This window comes from Mytilus edulis, chromosome 3, assembly GCF_963676685.1.
Source record: "Mytilus edulis chromosome 3, xbMytEdul2.2, whole genome shotgun sequence".
Lineage (NCBI taxonomy): Eukaryota > Metazoa > Mollusca > Bivalvia > Mytilida > Mytilidae > Mytilus > Mytilus edulis.
The window spans coordinates 53,476,147-53,491,849 of NC_092346.1; the positions used below are offsets into that span (position 1 = coordinate 53,476,147).

At 31.8% G+C, this 15,703-nt stretch overlaps 1 protein-coding gene across 1 annotated transcript; it reads right to left on the reverse strand.

The window, feature by feature from the left end:
- Positions 1 to 280: 280 nt before the first annotated feature.
- Positions 281 to 13,556, reverse strand: LOC139516834 (calcyphosin-like protein). The gene is made up of 4 exons (XM_071307163.1): positions 13,330 to 13,556; positions 3,453 to 3,630; positions 1,764 to 1,970; positions 281 to 1,097 (listed from the first exon to the last, which is right to left on the reverse strand). The coding sequence occupies exons 1-4, from the start codon at positions 13,401 to 13,403 to the stop codon at positions 996 to 998; spliced, it is 561 nt and encodes a 186-aa protein (XP_071163264.1). The 5' UTR covers positions 13,404 to 13,556; the 3' UTR covers positions 281 to 995.
- Positions 13,557 to 15,703: the final 2,147 nt, after the last annotated feature.

Consider the following 15,703-nt stretch of genomic DNA (forward strand, 5'->3'; position numbering starts at 1 on the left):
GTTTCCTTACTGGGTTTTTAACATATAAAAAAGAAGATGTGGTATGATTGCCAATGAGACAACTATCCACAAAAGACCAAAATGACACAGACATTAACAACTATAGGTCACCGTACGGTTTGTTTTCGACTTATGAGTTATACTATAATTTCTTTGGTAACTTCTGCCTCTCTTTTACTCCTATGAAATATATAAAGTTAAAATAAAACAACGACTAAAAATAACAGTAAAATCCATCAAACTTGTTCATGTTAAAATATTAAGCAGTAAACAACAAATATATATTTACATCTTAGTATATTTGATGAGTTTAATGTACACAATGAAGATATAATCATAATAATCTCTACAAATTACATTTCTTATAAAATCTGCTCTATCTATAGCAATCTATACAGTGTCTACAGTTATTGCACACGTTAAAACGATAAGGAAAAAATACTTATACTTACCTTTGATAAAATAACTTAAACATAAAAAAGAAAAAAAGTTAATAAATGGAAACCACAATACTTGTTCATCATTCGAACAACCGATACATTAAAAATATATTTCTAACTAACTAATGATCATTTATGACACCTACTGTGGTTATACATTCACCAAAACTTAAACTGGCGCATGCATAACTATTCAATAGTTTTTCGATAGACATTATTGAAATTCATTACAAAATATATTATACATGTTAGGAACATCAGAAACTGTTTCCTAAAGTTCAAAACATTTGGTTAACTCAAATTATATATACACAATATATAAATGTACTATGTCTTGTCTGTCTAAATACATCACCATAAAACTTATATATTTGGTGGTCTACGACAGACAGACAGACATATTCTTAAATAATTTTACATACGTTTTTCATAAACAGTTGAAAAAATAATTTAAATTTTTTCAGAAACAGTTTAAGAAAATACTTGAAATTTTTAAGTTGTCATGCACCTATCACAGCCCAAATGATAAATTGAAATCATTATCAAATAATCTTGTTATATTTTCCATGCAGTTTTCATCATTTTCACAAAATCTTCATCTGTATCTATATTGGCTCCTACTCCACTGTAGTAGTTAGTAAATTCTTCCTCGGTCACCTAAGAAACATAAAAAGTAAAATCACAAAAATATTGAACTCCGAGGAAAATTCAATCGGAAAGTCCCTAATCACATAGCCAAATCGAAAGAAAAAACACATTAAAAACGAATGGACAACAACTGTCATATTCCTGACTTGGTACAGGCATTTTCAAATATAGAAATGTAGAAAGGTGAGGCCAAACTATGCAATATAAAATATAATACTAGAATTATTAAAACACTTCTTTAGATAGCTCATGTTTGCTATATGTTATCAATTTTCTGACGTGTGTAGTCAATTTATATCCTGACATCTCTTTGCGTTATTAAATACATTATTCTGATTTTGTGTATATGCACGATGATTAGGAGTGCAAAATTTGTTATCATTTTTATGGAGTTATGAGAAAAGTAAGTGGCAATTAGTATCAAACGAAACATTCAAGTTGGTAGGACTTGAGCAGAACGAGTAGTAAGTCTTATATGGTGGGGTTCGTGTTGCTTAGTCTTTATTTTTCTATATTGTGTCTTGTGTACTATTATTTGTCTGTTTGTCTTTTTATTTTAACCCATGGAGTTGTCAGCTAAATTTCAATCTATGATTTTGATTGTCCCTCTGGTATATTTGCCCTTCTTTTATACATATGATGCATATAAAAAAAAACATAAAAACTTTTTTATACCGTTCCGTCTTTAACTCCCTGGTCAAATACATCAAGAAATGTTCTGAGAATTTGATCCTCTGTCATTTCTCCATTTAAATATTTAGGGTGACGTTTAACACTATAAACACCCCTCAGATCTTCAACAGTAATTACTCCGTCTCCAGTTTTGTCAAATTTGGCAAAAGCTTCATTGATGATCGAAATCCTCGTCTGCGACATAGGAGGCTGGTAGGTAAAAATCAAAATTTAAACAAAAGCATTAAACCAACAAAAAATTAAATAAAATCAAATTCTAAAATCCTATTTTTCAAAATCTTTTTAAATTGTGAGTTTATTTGTTTTTTTAAACGAGCACACTACTTCATTAAGGTAATCTTCAACTTCATGATCTTTCGTCAAATTAAGAAAAAAAAATATAGAAGGCTTGGCAGCGAATAGTTTCATTCGTATATTACAGTAGACGTCTAAGAGTCTCGTTGATATGCCATAATTTATATGAATCTTCATAAGATTCGGTATCGACTACAAATATAGTACCCAGTATGAACAGAGCATAACTTATAATAAATTATGTACCCAACATCCTCCTCATGCTCCTTGCTCAAATTAGATCCTAGCTGGTTAGAGAGTGGTGTGTATGAAATAACGCAATAAATTATTTGCTTGGGCATGAATTATAAGACAAAGTAGTGATATGGTTAACTTTAAAAAGGTAAAAAATAATCTGAAGCTGTCTGATTGAATTTTTATTTTGTGTTGCTACGTTTTTTTATTAAGTTAAGCCTTCCAATTGACATTTTATAGTGTCTTTCTATGTTGTGATGTTAAATCCCGCTGCAATTGTTTGCACCTGTCCTAAGTCAAGAATCTGATGTTCGGTGGTTGTCGTCTGTTCATGTGGTTCATAAGTTTTTCTTGTTTCTCAGTTTTATATAGATTAGACGTTGGTTTTCCCATTTGAATGGTCATACACTAGTAATTTTGGAGCCCTTTATAGCTTGCAGTTCGTTGTGATCCAAGGCTCCACTTGAAGACCATACTTTGACCTCTGATGGGTAACTTTTACAAATTGTGACTTGTGTGGAGAATTGTCTCATTGCAACTCATACCACTATTTCTTATATCTATATACATAAAACAAAATGCACAAGCTATCAACCTACCAAAAACACAAGATATTGATATAAAGTGTACGTGATGGTAAAAAATCACAGACTCTAAATTTAGCATAAATAAAAATGCTGCAATAGTACATTTGACGTTTAAGAATAGTAGAACTGAAGGAACTGTAATAAAAAGGGTTTTCTTTAATCTGAGCAAGATAACCTTAAATAACATTTAACAGAAAAAAAGGCATCACATTTACGTAACCAAAATGATATTTCTGGTTTAAGAATCCAAAAAGAAGAGGTTTGCTTGCCTACTAACTCTTTCTTACGGTCTCTATCCCAATTAATTCTCTAGCTCACAAGTCACTCGTCATGCCTGTACCAAGTCAGGAATATGACAGTTGTTATCCATTCGTTTGATGTGTTTGGACTTTTGATTTTGCCTTTTGATTTTGGATTTTCCTTTTTGAATTTTCCTCGGAGTTCAGTATTTTTGTGTTTTTACTTTTTATTTATTTTTCGTTAGTTGTTTTTAGCATTTGTCAGGCCGTTGTTTATCTCGTTTTGTCCTTAAGTGGTTTTCCTGTACGATAGTTACCCTTAGTGCTTGTAGAAATTCCTCAAAAAGAATTCCATTCTCTCCGTCTTTGTCAATATATTTAAACAACTCTTCTACGGAACTTTCTGGTAGGCTTAGACCAAAGGCCTTTAGGCCATCACTGAATTCCTTGAGACTTAGCCATTCACTATGATCAACGTCCAAATGTCGAAATATTCTAAAAATTAATCAATATAAATTAAAGACAATATAGTGAATAGTATCCTGTTCCTTAACTTAAGTCAAATCTTACATCAACTTGACTGCAAGTTTTTTAGTTTTTCGACGACTAAAATATGCATCATGATTTGTATGCATCAACTGTATGAAACAAAGGTTAACAAAGCATTTCTGCTTTTGTATTTGTTTTTCATTTCTTGCCACTCAAGATAACCTGACAAGTTTTAATATGTGACAACTAAACGATATATATTGATTTTACATATTTTTCTTATGTTGTAATGTTACAAATAAACTCATCATAGATACCAGGACTAAATTTAGTAGTATACAACACTATCCAACCAGCATTCGGTATGTTCGTGTCCTAAATCAGACGCCTTTAATTCAGTGGTTTTCATTTGTTATTGTATGTCATTTTTTCGTTGATTCTTTTTTCAACTTGTTCTTGTAATGCGTTGCTGCACCACTGTTCCATGTTCGGGAAGGGCTGTGCGCCCCTTAATTTCGTAACATTGTGTACGTTAGAAATAAACTTATCAAAGATACCAAGATTAACATTTTGTATCGTCAAAATAAAGTTTAAAAAGCCAATAGATATCTGTGTATATGTGTTCAGGGAAACATCAGATTCAGATCAATATCAATTTTAAACTAAAAATTGCCGTATCCTAGTATAAATCTATTTAAATTATAATTTGCAAAGCTGCTTTATGTGTGTCTGTCTCTTTATTTATGATATCATACATTATCGTCCTTCCCTACGCCTAAATCACCCTGCTCTGTCGCTCAGTAATTCTCGTATCAAGACTTCAAAACGAGACCAGGTATTATCAGCGACGTTACAATGTGAGAGGAAAAGTTATCAGCGACGTCACAATGCGAGAGGAGATGTTATCAAGCTTGCTTTCGTCAAGCGTAAAACTGTCTTAGGGAGAGGAAAAACTACCATTAATAGAACGATAAACAGATAATCGGGTTTTTTACGTATAGATATCGTAAAATATCAGCCGCTCGACACAATGTGGAAACGTTTTAGCTCGTTCGCTACGCTCACTCGCCAAAAAGGTTCACATTGTGACTCGCGGATGATATTTTACGATATCAATGTGTAGAAAACCCGATAATCTATACATATCAGAACAAAATTACCAAAACGGACACTTTGATACTTAAGTCTGTGTCTTCGGGAATACAACTGCCTCCTTGTTATAAACTGTGTTAAATTTCGTCTATAGTTTTGTGACTAAGTCAGCCATTTTTTAACAAAACTATGGATGATATGCATTTTATCCGCTGATGCTATAGAGCACCCTTTTCCCAGATATATATATCTATAGGTCACATTTTACTTACACTAAATGACTATGACCAAAAGATACACTTAACATTTCTTTCAAAACATGGAAATTTAAAGTGAAGTTTTGATTATCAGCGTTGCAACCACTGGGTCGATACTACTGCTGGTGGAGTTTTTATTCCAAGAGGTTAGCAGCCCAGTAGCCAAGACATGGATTTCTATTGATATGGTCATAATTATAAATAACTTGCTTCCAAACTTTATTTTTTTGAAATATTAAGGCTTTTTCTACCTCAGCATTACATTACCATAGCTGTATTTGGCAAAACTTTCGGGAATTTCTGGTACACAATGCTCTTCAACTTCGTACTTTATTTGGCCTTTTAGAACATTTTGATTCGAGCGACACTTATCAGTCTTTTGTAAACAAAATGTGCGTCTATCAACTTCCTCAGCAAATGAAGTAGACTACAGAAAAAAGTAACTTCACAAAATACTGAACTCCGAGGAAAATTCAAACTGAAATATTGTTTGTATGAACATTACTTATATTGCATATAAGTAACCTAGAAAATTAAAAACGGAAGTCACTAATCAAATGGAAAAATCAAAAGATAAAACACATCAAACGAATGCACAACAACTGTCAAATTGCTGACTTGGTACAAAAACCTGTATTAATTGCTCATAACTGATTTTTTACAAACAGCTGTTTACTGGTATAAATTTACTTAAGTAAATACTTAGGTGATTTAAGGTAAATCAAGAATTCAAAATTGATACTTAAAGCTGGAAAAGTATAAGTAAAGGATCAAAATAAGCTAAAAATATTTATAGGTCGTGGAGCTCCTTTTCGAGATCTTTGATTTATAAAATAGGACGGGATTAGGCTGCCTCGGACTATTACCTTATATTTGCATTGGTATTATTTGGGTCTGAAATCAAAGGAACAAAAATCAAGTGTCTGCTTAAATTTTGTCAAATGACCTTTTATGAGCTATTAAGTCTTATGTTAAAAGATAAAAAGGTGTTACGTGGCAAAATATTTTACCTTGTATTGTATGGAAAATCACCAAGGAGTCCGAACATTTGACACTTATTCCAAAACCTCACCTAAATACATCCTTAAATCCAAGTTTGTCTAAGTTACCTCATCCTTGTCTTTTGGCGTATGATTTTCAAACCGAATGAAAGGTTGCATTTCCGGATAATTACTTATTTCTTCGAAATGAACCACTATACATTACATTAGGCTACGTAACATCCATACTTTGTAAACATTGACAAAATAAAACTATAAAATTTGTCTGAAAAATGTAAAATCACAAAAATACTGAACTTAGAGGAAAATCAATTCGGAAAGTCCATAATCACATAGCAAAATCAAATAACAAAACGCATCAAAAACGAATGGACAAGAACTGTCATATTCCTGACTTGAAACACGAAAGTTTACATATACTACTCTTTTCAGTTTCCATTATAGATATAACACTTAGACTTGCAATAGATGTATCAATACAAATTCAAATTCATATTTTGTAACGTTAAAAAATATTAAATTATTCAATACTTAATTACCTGCTTATGACGTGTATACCACTGGACCCTCGTTTTAAACATGTCGCCCTTAATTCGGTGATATGGTTAGCCATTTGTATAAGATAAGGAGATACGATGTAAATACCAACGCAACAACTAAACAACCGAGTCCAAATAACGTTGATATAAGCACCTATATGTCACCTTTCAGCCCTCAACAATGTGCAAACTAAGGATGATCTGTGTTTTATATCGGTTTTTTTAAGCACTAGCCATATTTCTAAAAAAATATACATATATGGGTAAATAGGTAAAGCTATTCTTTGAAATAAAAGTTTATGATCAATTAAAATAGACCGGTTTGTTTCATCGAAACTTCTTTTTGTTTTCGTAAGGTATTGCTTTTATTCTTTTGATTACAAAGCGGTCAAGGGTAACACAGTTATTTGAATTATGAATTATCTGACAGCTGTTGTTTTTATTTTGTTTTATTATTTTTGTGCATATTATTGTTATAATGATAAAATCAAATTGAGACGTTGCCAAATTGCATTGATTTTCAGAATTTTATTTATAACGCGCAATAAACCATGTCCAAGAATGTGTCCCTCCCCTGACACGCAGGCGTTTGATATAATTCATATCGGCAAATAAAGAAAACGGAAAATTCGAAAATTTTATTATGCTTCGGACACATAAAATTTATCTTTTGATTTTTTTTACAGGACTTGGTCGATACAGCTGCTTGTGGACTGTCAGTTTCCAATGTTAGCATCAGCTCGATACTTAGAAGATCGGTATACTAAAAAAGTAAAATTAAAAAAAATACCGAACTCCGAGAAAATTCAAAACAAAAAGTCCCATATTAAATGGCAAAATCATGACACACTTTTTTACAATCCTTTCTATAATTGTTCGTCAATAAAAAATTCAGGTTTCAATTCCCACATGCAAAGTTGATTTTAGATAGACTTTGCTATGTTTTATGTTCTTTTTTGTAATACAGCTCTTCAACTGATTCGGATATCATACATCCATGGACTTTTTCCAAACGAATGGCATTGGGCGTTCCTGGTGACGATAAATCCCGAAAAAAATGTTTCGGACGCATGAAATTTATAACGTTTTCTTTCAATTTTCTTTGTAAATCTTTAGCATAGGCTGATCCAGGGGGGGCATGGGGGCCCGCCCCCCCCCCCTTTCGTGGGAAAAACTTGTTTGATTATATAGGGAATCATTGAAGCATGACTGGAGCGGGGCCCCCCCTTAGGTCAGTCAGCGGGTCCCCCCTTATGAAAAGTTCTGGATCCGCCACTGTTTAGGGTTAGAAGCGTTTGGCTGAACTCAGTATATTTTTGTTCCAGGGACACATCAGATGTTTGTTAAATGATAATAAAACAAGAATGTTTTACTGGTATTTGGGTTAATTGAGAAATGATGTAACCTAGAAAACATCTACTTAAATTTGAAATTGTAAAGCTGCTTTATGATTGTCTGTCTTTTCACACAAAATAAGAACAAAAGTTTGACCAAAACGAAAGTTAATAACCAAGTGTCTAAAACATATTATTACATTGGTTGCAATGAATTACATTGATTTCCCAGTTAAATAAAAACCGATAATTTAACATGTGAAATAAACGTCGTCATACAATAATAGGCGTTGTCAAGACGTCGACAACGGCGTATCTAAAAAATTGTGAATGCTTTGAAAAAAGATATAGTTTCTTACATGTTTTACATTAATTTCTTAAAAAAAAGCAATTTGCCAATGCAATAAAAAGAATACTTAATTAAAGAATTCAAATATCGAAAAATATTATTCACTCGTGACCAAACAACACTGATAATTACCTCATGCGCTTCGCTCATTCGTGAATTAATATGTTGTTCGGTCACTCGTTGAAAATTTTTCTCTATTTGAATTATTCTATTAGTTATTCTATAAGTAACATGAAGCTTCCAAAAACATGCTCATGTATACTCAAAAGGAAACTTGAAGGTATCATTGTTATATGTACAGACATAAAACATAAGAAATGATGCAGATTTATAAATTCTAATTTTACTTTGTATGCGTATTTACGCATGAAACATGTCGACCATGTTTTTATTGAAGGTGTTACCCAACACTTTAACTAAAATTCATTTGGCTCGTTTAATTTTCCAAAAACATGCTCATGTATACTCAAAAGGAAACTTGAAGGTATCATTGTTATAGGTACAGACATAAAACATAAGAAATGATGCAGATTTATAAATTCTAATTTTACTTTGTATGCGTATTTACGCATGAAACATGTCGACCATGTTTTTATTTAAGTGCCTTTTTATATCGTGTTTACCCCATGTTCCCCGCCAAAATTTTTCGCATTCGGTTTTGTGAGACAGCATGTCATTTTTGCATGAAGAAACGGATAATCTGTCTCTTAAACAGAAGTTCTCCGAAACGCCCATTTCAGTTTTATGGACATATATAGGTATGTATTTTCAGTAAAATTAAATGACTATGAACAATCGAAGTAAATTTTTCGTTTGAAACGACGATATTTAAAAGGAAATTATAAATAACATATTATTTGAGGCGTATAGTGACAAGTGTTTTTTTCTTATATATTGTTCTCAAAACAATACATGGGTATGCATTTCTAGATACTTTCTTTATTCATTATGTCAATAAACTTTTTTCAAATTACATTTTAAGTTCAGAGAATTTAAAGTCAGTCAATGAGGTTTTCCCCCTTCCTATTTTTGATGTGCATATTACAACTCGACCGATATCAGACAAATTAGTATAAATAGAAATATACCAGTGCACGCCAAGATGTCTCGCCTGCTTCATTAATTATGATTTTGAAAGTCTTTAAGATACATGTTTTAGTATAGATATAGCATAACCTAGATACTTTCAAGATCTTAAAATTAATATTAAAATCATTTAAACGCTTTTCGATAGACATGTACCTCTAGCAATCAGATACGCCAGATGTAATTGTCCTACTGCTTATAGGATCTGAGAATAGGGACCTGATAACAACAATTCAACATTGACCAATGAAAGATTTATATGACCTCAAGAACTTATGTACCCTACCACACGGATATGTGGCAATTTATATTAACTTCTTATACCAAATATAGTAAACCACAGAAACCTGTATCATTTGCTCATCAGAAAGTACTTATTTACTAAAATTATATTTTGTCAAATTGTTTTATCCGTGTCCTTTGGCTTATGTAGTGTAAAACGCTTCAAGGTTACATTTCCTGACAACTACTTAGTTCTCCTAAAGAAAACAAATTTCATTTTTTAAATTGAATCGAATGTATACTTAAAAACTGCAAAGTTAAATTGTAAAATATTTTTAAAAACACAAAAGTTTATGTAATGTTATTGTTTTCAATGTTTAGTATGGATATAATACTAAGACTTGCGGTAGATGCATCAATTCAAAATTAAAAGCATGTGCTGCCACCCAAGAAAATGTTTTAAAAGAACTTGCTTTGCTTATGCCGTTTCCCTCACTGGCTCATCGTTTCAAATATGTTGTCCTTAGATCAGTAAATTGGATAGACATTTGAATAAATTAAGGCGATGTGGTGTGGTCACTAATGAGACAAACGTCCAAATAATGTTGATTTGAGCAACTAAAAGTCACCTTACAACCTTGAACAATCAGCCAACTATGTATAATATGTGATTAATATCGTTTAGCATAGGAGCTACCCACATTTCCAAGAAACAAACTCATATAGGTAAATATGTAAATTACTTCCTTTAAAAAAAATACGTATTATCAATTAAAATAGACAAGTTTGTTTCGATGAAATGCCTTCTATTGTCAAGAGTATTCTTGTTATTATTTGTAAAAAATAAAATTACTAGGTTAACACAGTTATTTTATTTCTGAATTATCTGATATGTTTTATTTGATTGTGTGCATATTGCATTCATATTCGTACTTCTATTTATGATACGAAATTAGCAAAACCTTACAAACATAGTGATTTAAAAAAAAAACCAGTTATTGGTATTTCTTTGGAGTATAGAATGGCATAGAAATCAAAATATGCATTTATAAAACAGACCTTTAAATATTTAAAATAAAATAGGAACAGATTACCACTTATATTTGTTTGCTTCTGTATGTCATCAGATTGAAATAGTTTTAAAATACATTTAAAAACTTTTTGTTCTATTCTTTTCGTATTATGTACCGATTGCTTGTAATTGTTACTTAACAGAATCGACTGGAACAATGAAAAAACAGTTCAGTTTGCGATGAGATGAATAATACAGTATTTTATACATTTTCTGCTGATTTTTATTTCTTCTGGTATACGGATTTATTATAAAAAAAAACCTAGCAAAAAGGTTGTCTGGATCATCAAATGTAACACTATGTAGTTGAGAAAAGCAGGGTTCATTTTATCTCCCATGAATACGCCTTTAATAGAAAATATGTTATTTGGTATTCATATTGTACTTTTAAGTTCCTAGAAAAAAAACCCAGCTTTGATCAATAAAAAAAAGTTAGTTTCGTCTGAAACAACGTAAACTTTAAGAAATACATGGATAGAACTAAAGAAAATAATAAATTCTTTATAATGTTTTTTTTTCTCTCTTCTCAGTGGGAGTTTATTTAAAGTATATTCATAGCCATAACGGTACATGAAAATAACGATCATAAATATCTTAATGGTATGATTTAAAAAGTAAATGCAATTCTATAAGTCCCACTTAAAAAGATGTTTATGTAAATAATATATAATTATAAAATCTATAAGTTTATTTTAAGATGTCAAAAAGGTTTTGCCAATGCCAAGAAGAATATATATGGTTCAAAGATGGACTTTGAACTGAATTTTAAAATGCGTATTGTTATGCGTTTAGTTTTCTACATTGGATAGAGGTATAGGGGGAGGGTTGAGATCTCACAAACATGTTTAACCCCGCCGCATTTTTGCGCCTGTTCCAAGTCAGGAGCCTCTGGCCTTTGTTAGTCTTGTGTTATTTTAATTTTAGTTTCTTGTGTACAATTTGGAAATAAGTATGGCGTTCATTATCACTGAACTAGTATGTATTTGTTTAGGGGCCAGTTGAAGGACGCCTCCGGGTTACGGGAATTTCTCGCTACATTGAAGACCTGTTGGTGACCTTCTGCTGTTGTTTTTTTCTATGGTCGGGTTGTTGTCTCTTTGGCACATTCCCCATTTCCATTCTCAATTTTATATAAAAATAAAATATTTTACCTTTACTTTTATTTGACCTTGCAGGTCAAAGGTCATACTCATTATCCATGGTACGCGACACGTTATATTGAAGAGTTGCACTTATTTGTCTATTACCAACCAGCCCATGGCAAAGAAGAAAACAATTGTGTGAAATGAATTAAGTATTTTGAGGTCGAAATTTAAGGTAATTTGCCGGTCATGATGACAAAGAATACACTGTCTCATTTTTATACACCATCATTTCAAAAAGCATAAGCATAAGTCAATGCAACATATATAACAGTTTTTATGTTTCGCATTGACTTATAGTTCGTTGTTCAACATAAACGTTGACGTGTTTATAACAAATTGGTATGGAATGCTACTGTTTGTTTTATTTCTGTATAGATGTTATACAAGAGTGTACTCGCTGAAATTTCTCGTCTGCTTTACTGATCATTCTTTTTATGTTGATAGTCCTTAGTAGAAAGCTTTACTATAAGTATCACATAAACTTAAGAAAATAAAGTCAAGGTCAGATAAATCAAACCGGAAATACATGTTCAATCATTCAATTCAACAAATATAGTTGAACTATTGTTTATAGTTAGCAAGACAAAAACTTGTTCAGAAAATTAAAACACATTGTCCAATGAACCATGACAATGAGGTCAAGGACAGATAAACAATGTCTGACAGACATGTACGCCTTACAATCAATACATGCATTAACAATAGTTCATTTAAGAAACAAACTTAACCATGAAAACTTACATTACCAATGAGTCATGAAATGAGGTCAACATAAAATGATGATTTCCAGACAGACATATAAACATTGCAATCTTTACATACACCAAATATAGTTGACCTATTGTCATAGTTTTAGAAAAATATACCAAAGACTAAAAAGTTAGGAAAGAACCGTGAAAATGAGGTCATGGTCAAATAAAAACTGCCCGACTGACATGTACATCGATAAATATTCCCATATACCAAATATGATTGACATTTTGTATACAGTATTATAAGACCAAACCACAAAACTGAACTTTTTAACCTCTCAACCATGAAAATGAGGTCATAGTCATGAAATGACACCTGCCAGTTAGACATATGCACCTTACAATCATTCCATTCACCAAATAAAGTAGACCTATTGCTTATAGTATCTGAAATATGGACTTGACCACGAAAAAAATACCTTGTTCACTGATCCATGAAATGAGGTCGAGGTCAGGCGAAACTGTCTGACAGACATGAGACCTTGCAAGGCACGCACATCTTTCATGTTGTTATCCTATTACTCATAAAAAGAGAGAAATAAACATTACATGTTTTTTTTTCAATTAGCCACTGAACCGTGAAAATAAGGTCAAAGACAGTTTACATGACAGCCGGACACTTCATTATATAATGCATATGTATAAAAGTATGAAGCATCAAGGTCATCCACCTTCTAAAATATAAATCTTTTAAGTTTATTAACGCCACCGCTACCACCGCTACCACCGCCACCGCCGGATCACTATTCCTGTGTTGAGCTTTCTGTGACAGAAGGCAAAGACTCAGAGATGTATATTTCAAAATAAACTTATATATGTTGAACTAGGAAAATGTGTATTATTTCAAGACTTTTACCTGCTTATGCATTTAATACCATTTGGTCCTCGTTCTAAAATTTTGGCCCTCAAATCTATGAGTATGTCAGCCATTTTAACATGTAACTACGGTAGACAGGTGTTTTAACCGGAAATTCTGCAAATTATTGACGTTTGAAGTATACAGCTGGCGCTCGATTGGTGAATTACAGATGTACGGAATGCACAAAATCAACCAGAGATTTAATACAAAATGACAAAATGTGCCCTCCTAAGGCACCGAAAAGAAATAAGTTGAAACTGAATACAAAATGGCGCAGCATGGAACTGAAAGTCAAGGCAATGAAAACTAAGTTTATGATCATTTAAATGCAGGCTTACTGTACAAATCTTGTGTTTGATAACTGTCTACGTATTTGATCATATAAAGCATTATTTTAAGGGAATTACACAACTAAAACTATATGTTTCTGTCAGACCAACACTTTACAGTAATTTCGTTGTTTCGTTAATGTTAAGTTAAAGTCGTTATTTTGATTGGACATTAAACGTTGTTTTTTTTTTCTCTCTCGCTAAAGCAAATAGAAACAGCCTATAAAAAAGGAAAGCCAGTTTCAATTAAGTCTTGCTGCTCATTTATCAAAATACCATCCCAGGGATTTAGTATGAAACACTTAGAATTGAAGAAACAGATGGATCGTGTTCGAAACACGCCAACCGAGCTCACCCATAGATATACATATATGTAAAAGTTGTTTTCTTGAAATAAATTACTAAGATCAATAAAATAATAATGTGAAACGACGTGATTTATAAAAGGATATACAAATTGCTTATTCATTTGTACTCAAGACAAATCAATGCTTTCACATATATTATTTTTTCACACTATGATTCATGGTAAGACAATTCATAGCAAGCTATATTGAGACATGCAATAAGTCTGACTAAAACTTTTTAAAATATTATAATTGAAACCAGATGCTCCGCAGGGCGCAGCTTTATACGACCGCAGAGGTCGAACCCTGAACGGCTGGGGCTAGTATGGACACAACATTCAAACTGGATACAGCTTTGAATTTGGATTGTGATTAAATAGTTGACACAGCATAGGTTTCTGACACAGAATGAATGCGGTCTAATGAACTTAAAATGTTGTTTTTTGCTTTTGAGCAATTCACTATGCTGTTGAATATTAATCCCTTGATATTTTAAGAAATTTTCTTTTTCATTTCTGAAATTTGAAATAAGAAAAATTGAACCCCACCAATTTTTGTTCACCTCCCCCTTTCCCTTATTCTAAAAATGATCTCAATTAAATTTTCTAATGAAGTTTTCAACAATAACTACTCATTTAAATACACCATAAAATATAAAATGTCATACAGTAATTATTTAAGTTGATAACTCCAATGCAACATTTTATATTGGCAAATTTCCAATGAAGTTCATTAAACTAAAGTTTTTGGCAAATTGCCAATGGGATTTATTAATAACAAAGTTTTTGGCAAATTTCCAATATACATAATTAATTTCCAATATACATAATTTAATGAGTTTGGCTGTCCCTTTGGTATCTTTCGTCCCTCTTTTAAGAGCAGTTTAGGTGAGCTATTAAAATGAGTTTCAATTACCAACCTTACACTGCTTTTAAATTATGTTTTGTACGTTAGTAAAAATCTAAATACATGGTTAGATTCATCATATTGAAGAACCCCATATATTGATTTTTTGTTGAAATCAAACAAAGTTTGATTTTGGGCCCCGATTTGGACCAACTTGAAAACTGGGCCCAAAAACTAAGTACATGTTTAGATTCAGCATATCAAAGAACCCCAACAATTCAATTTTTGTTAAAATTAAACTAAGTCTAATTTTGAACCCTTTGGACCTTAATGTAGACCAATTTGAAAACTTGACCAAAAATTAAGAATCTAAATACACGGTTAGATTCGGTATATCAAAGAACCCCAATATATTGATTTTTTGTTGAAATCAAACAAAAAAGTTTAATTTTGGACCCTTTTGACCCCTAATTCGTTGGGACCAAAACTCCAAAAATCAATCCAAACCTTTCTTTTGTGGTCATAAACCTTGTGTTAAAATTTCATAGATTTCTATTAACTTATACTAAAGTTATTGTGCAAAAACCAAGAAAAATGCTTATTTGGGACCTATTTTTGGCCCCCAATTCCTAAACTGTTGGGACTTGAACTCCCAAAATCAATCCCAACCTTCCTTTTGTGGTCATAGACCTTATGTTAAAATGTCATAGATTTCTGTTTACTTTTACTTAAGTTAGAGTGCGAAAACCAAATGTCTTCGGACGACGACGACGCCAAAGTGATCCCAATATACGACCAAAAAAATTTTAATTTGCGGTCGTATAAAAATGCATTATTTTTACATCATAC

Coding starts and splice junctions, on each gene's coding strand:
- LOC139516834 (XM_071307163.1), bottom strand. CDS start 13,403: ATGGCTGACATACTCATAGATTTGAGGGCCAAAATTTTAGAACGAGGA. Junction 3,631..13,329: donor GGTATTAAATGCATAAGCAG/GTAAAAGTCTTG, acceptor ATTAATTTTTAG/AATATTTCGACATTTGGACG. Junction 1,098..1,763: donor AGGGAGTTAAAGACGGAACG/GTATAAAAAAGT, acceptor TATGTTTCTTAG/GTGACCGAGGAAGAATTTAC.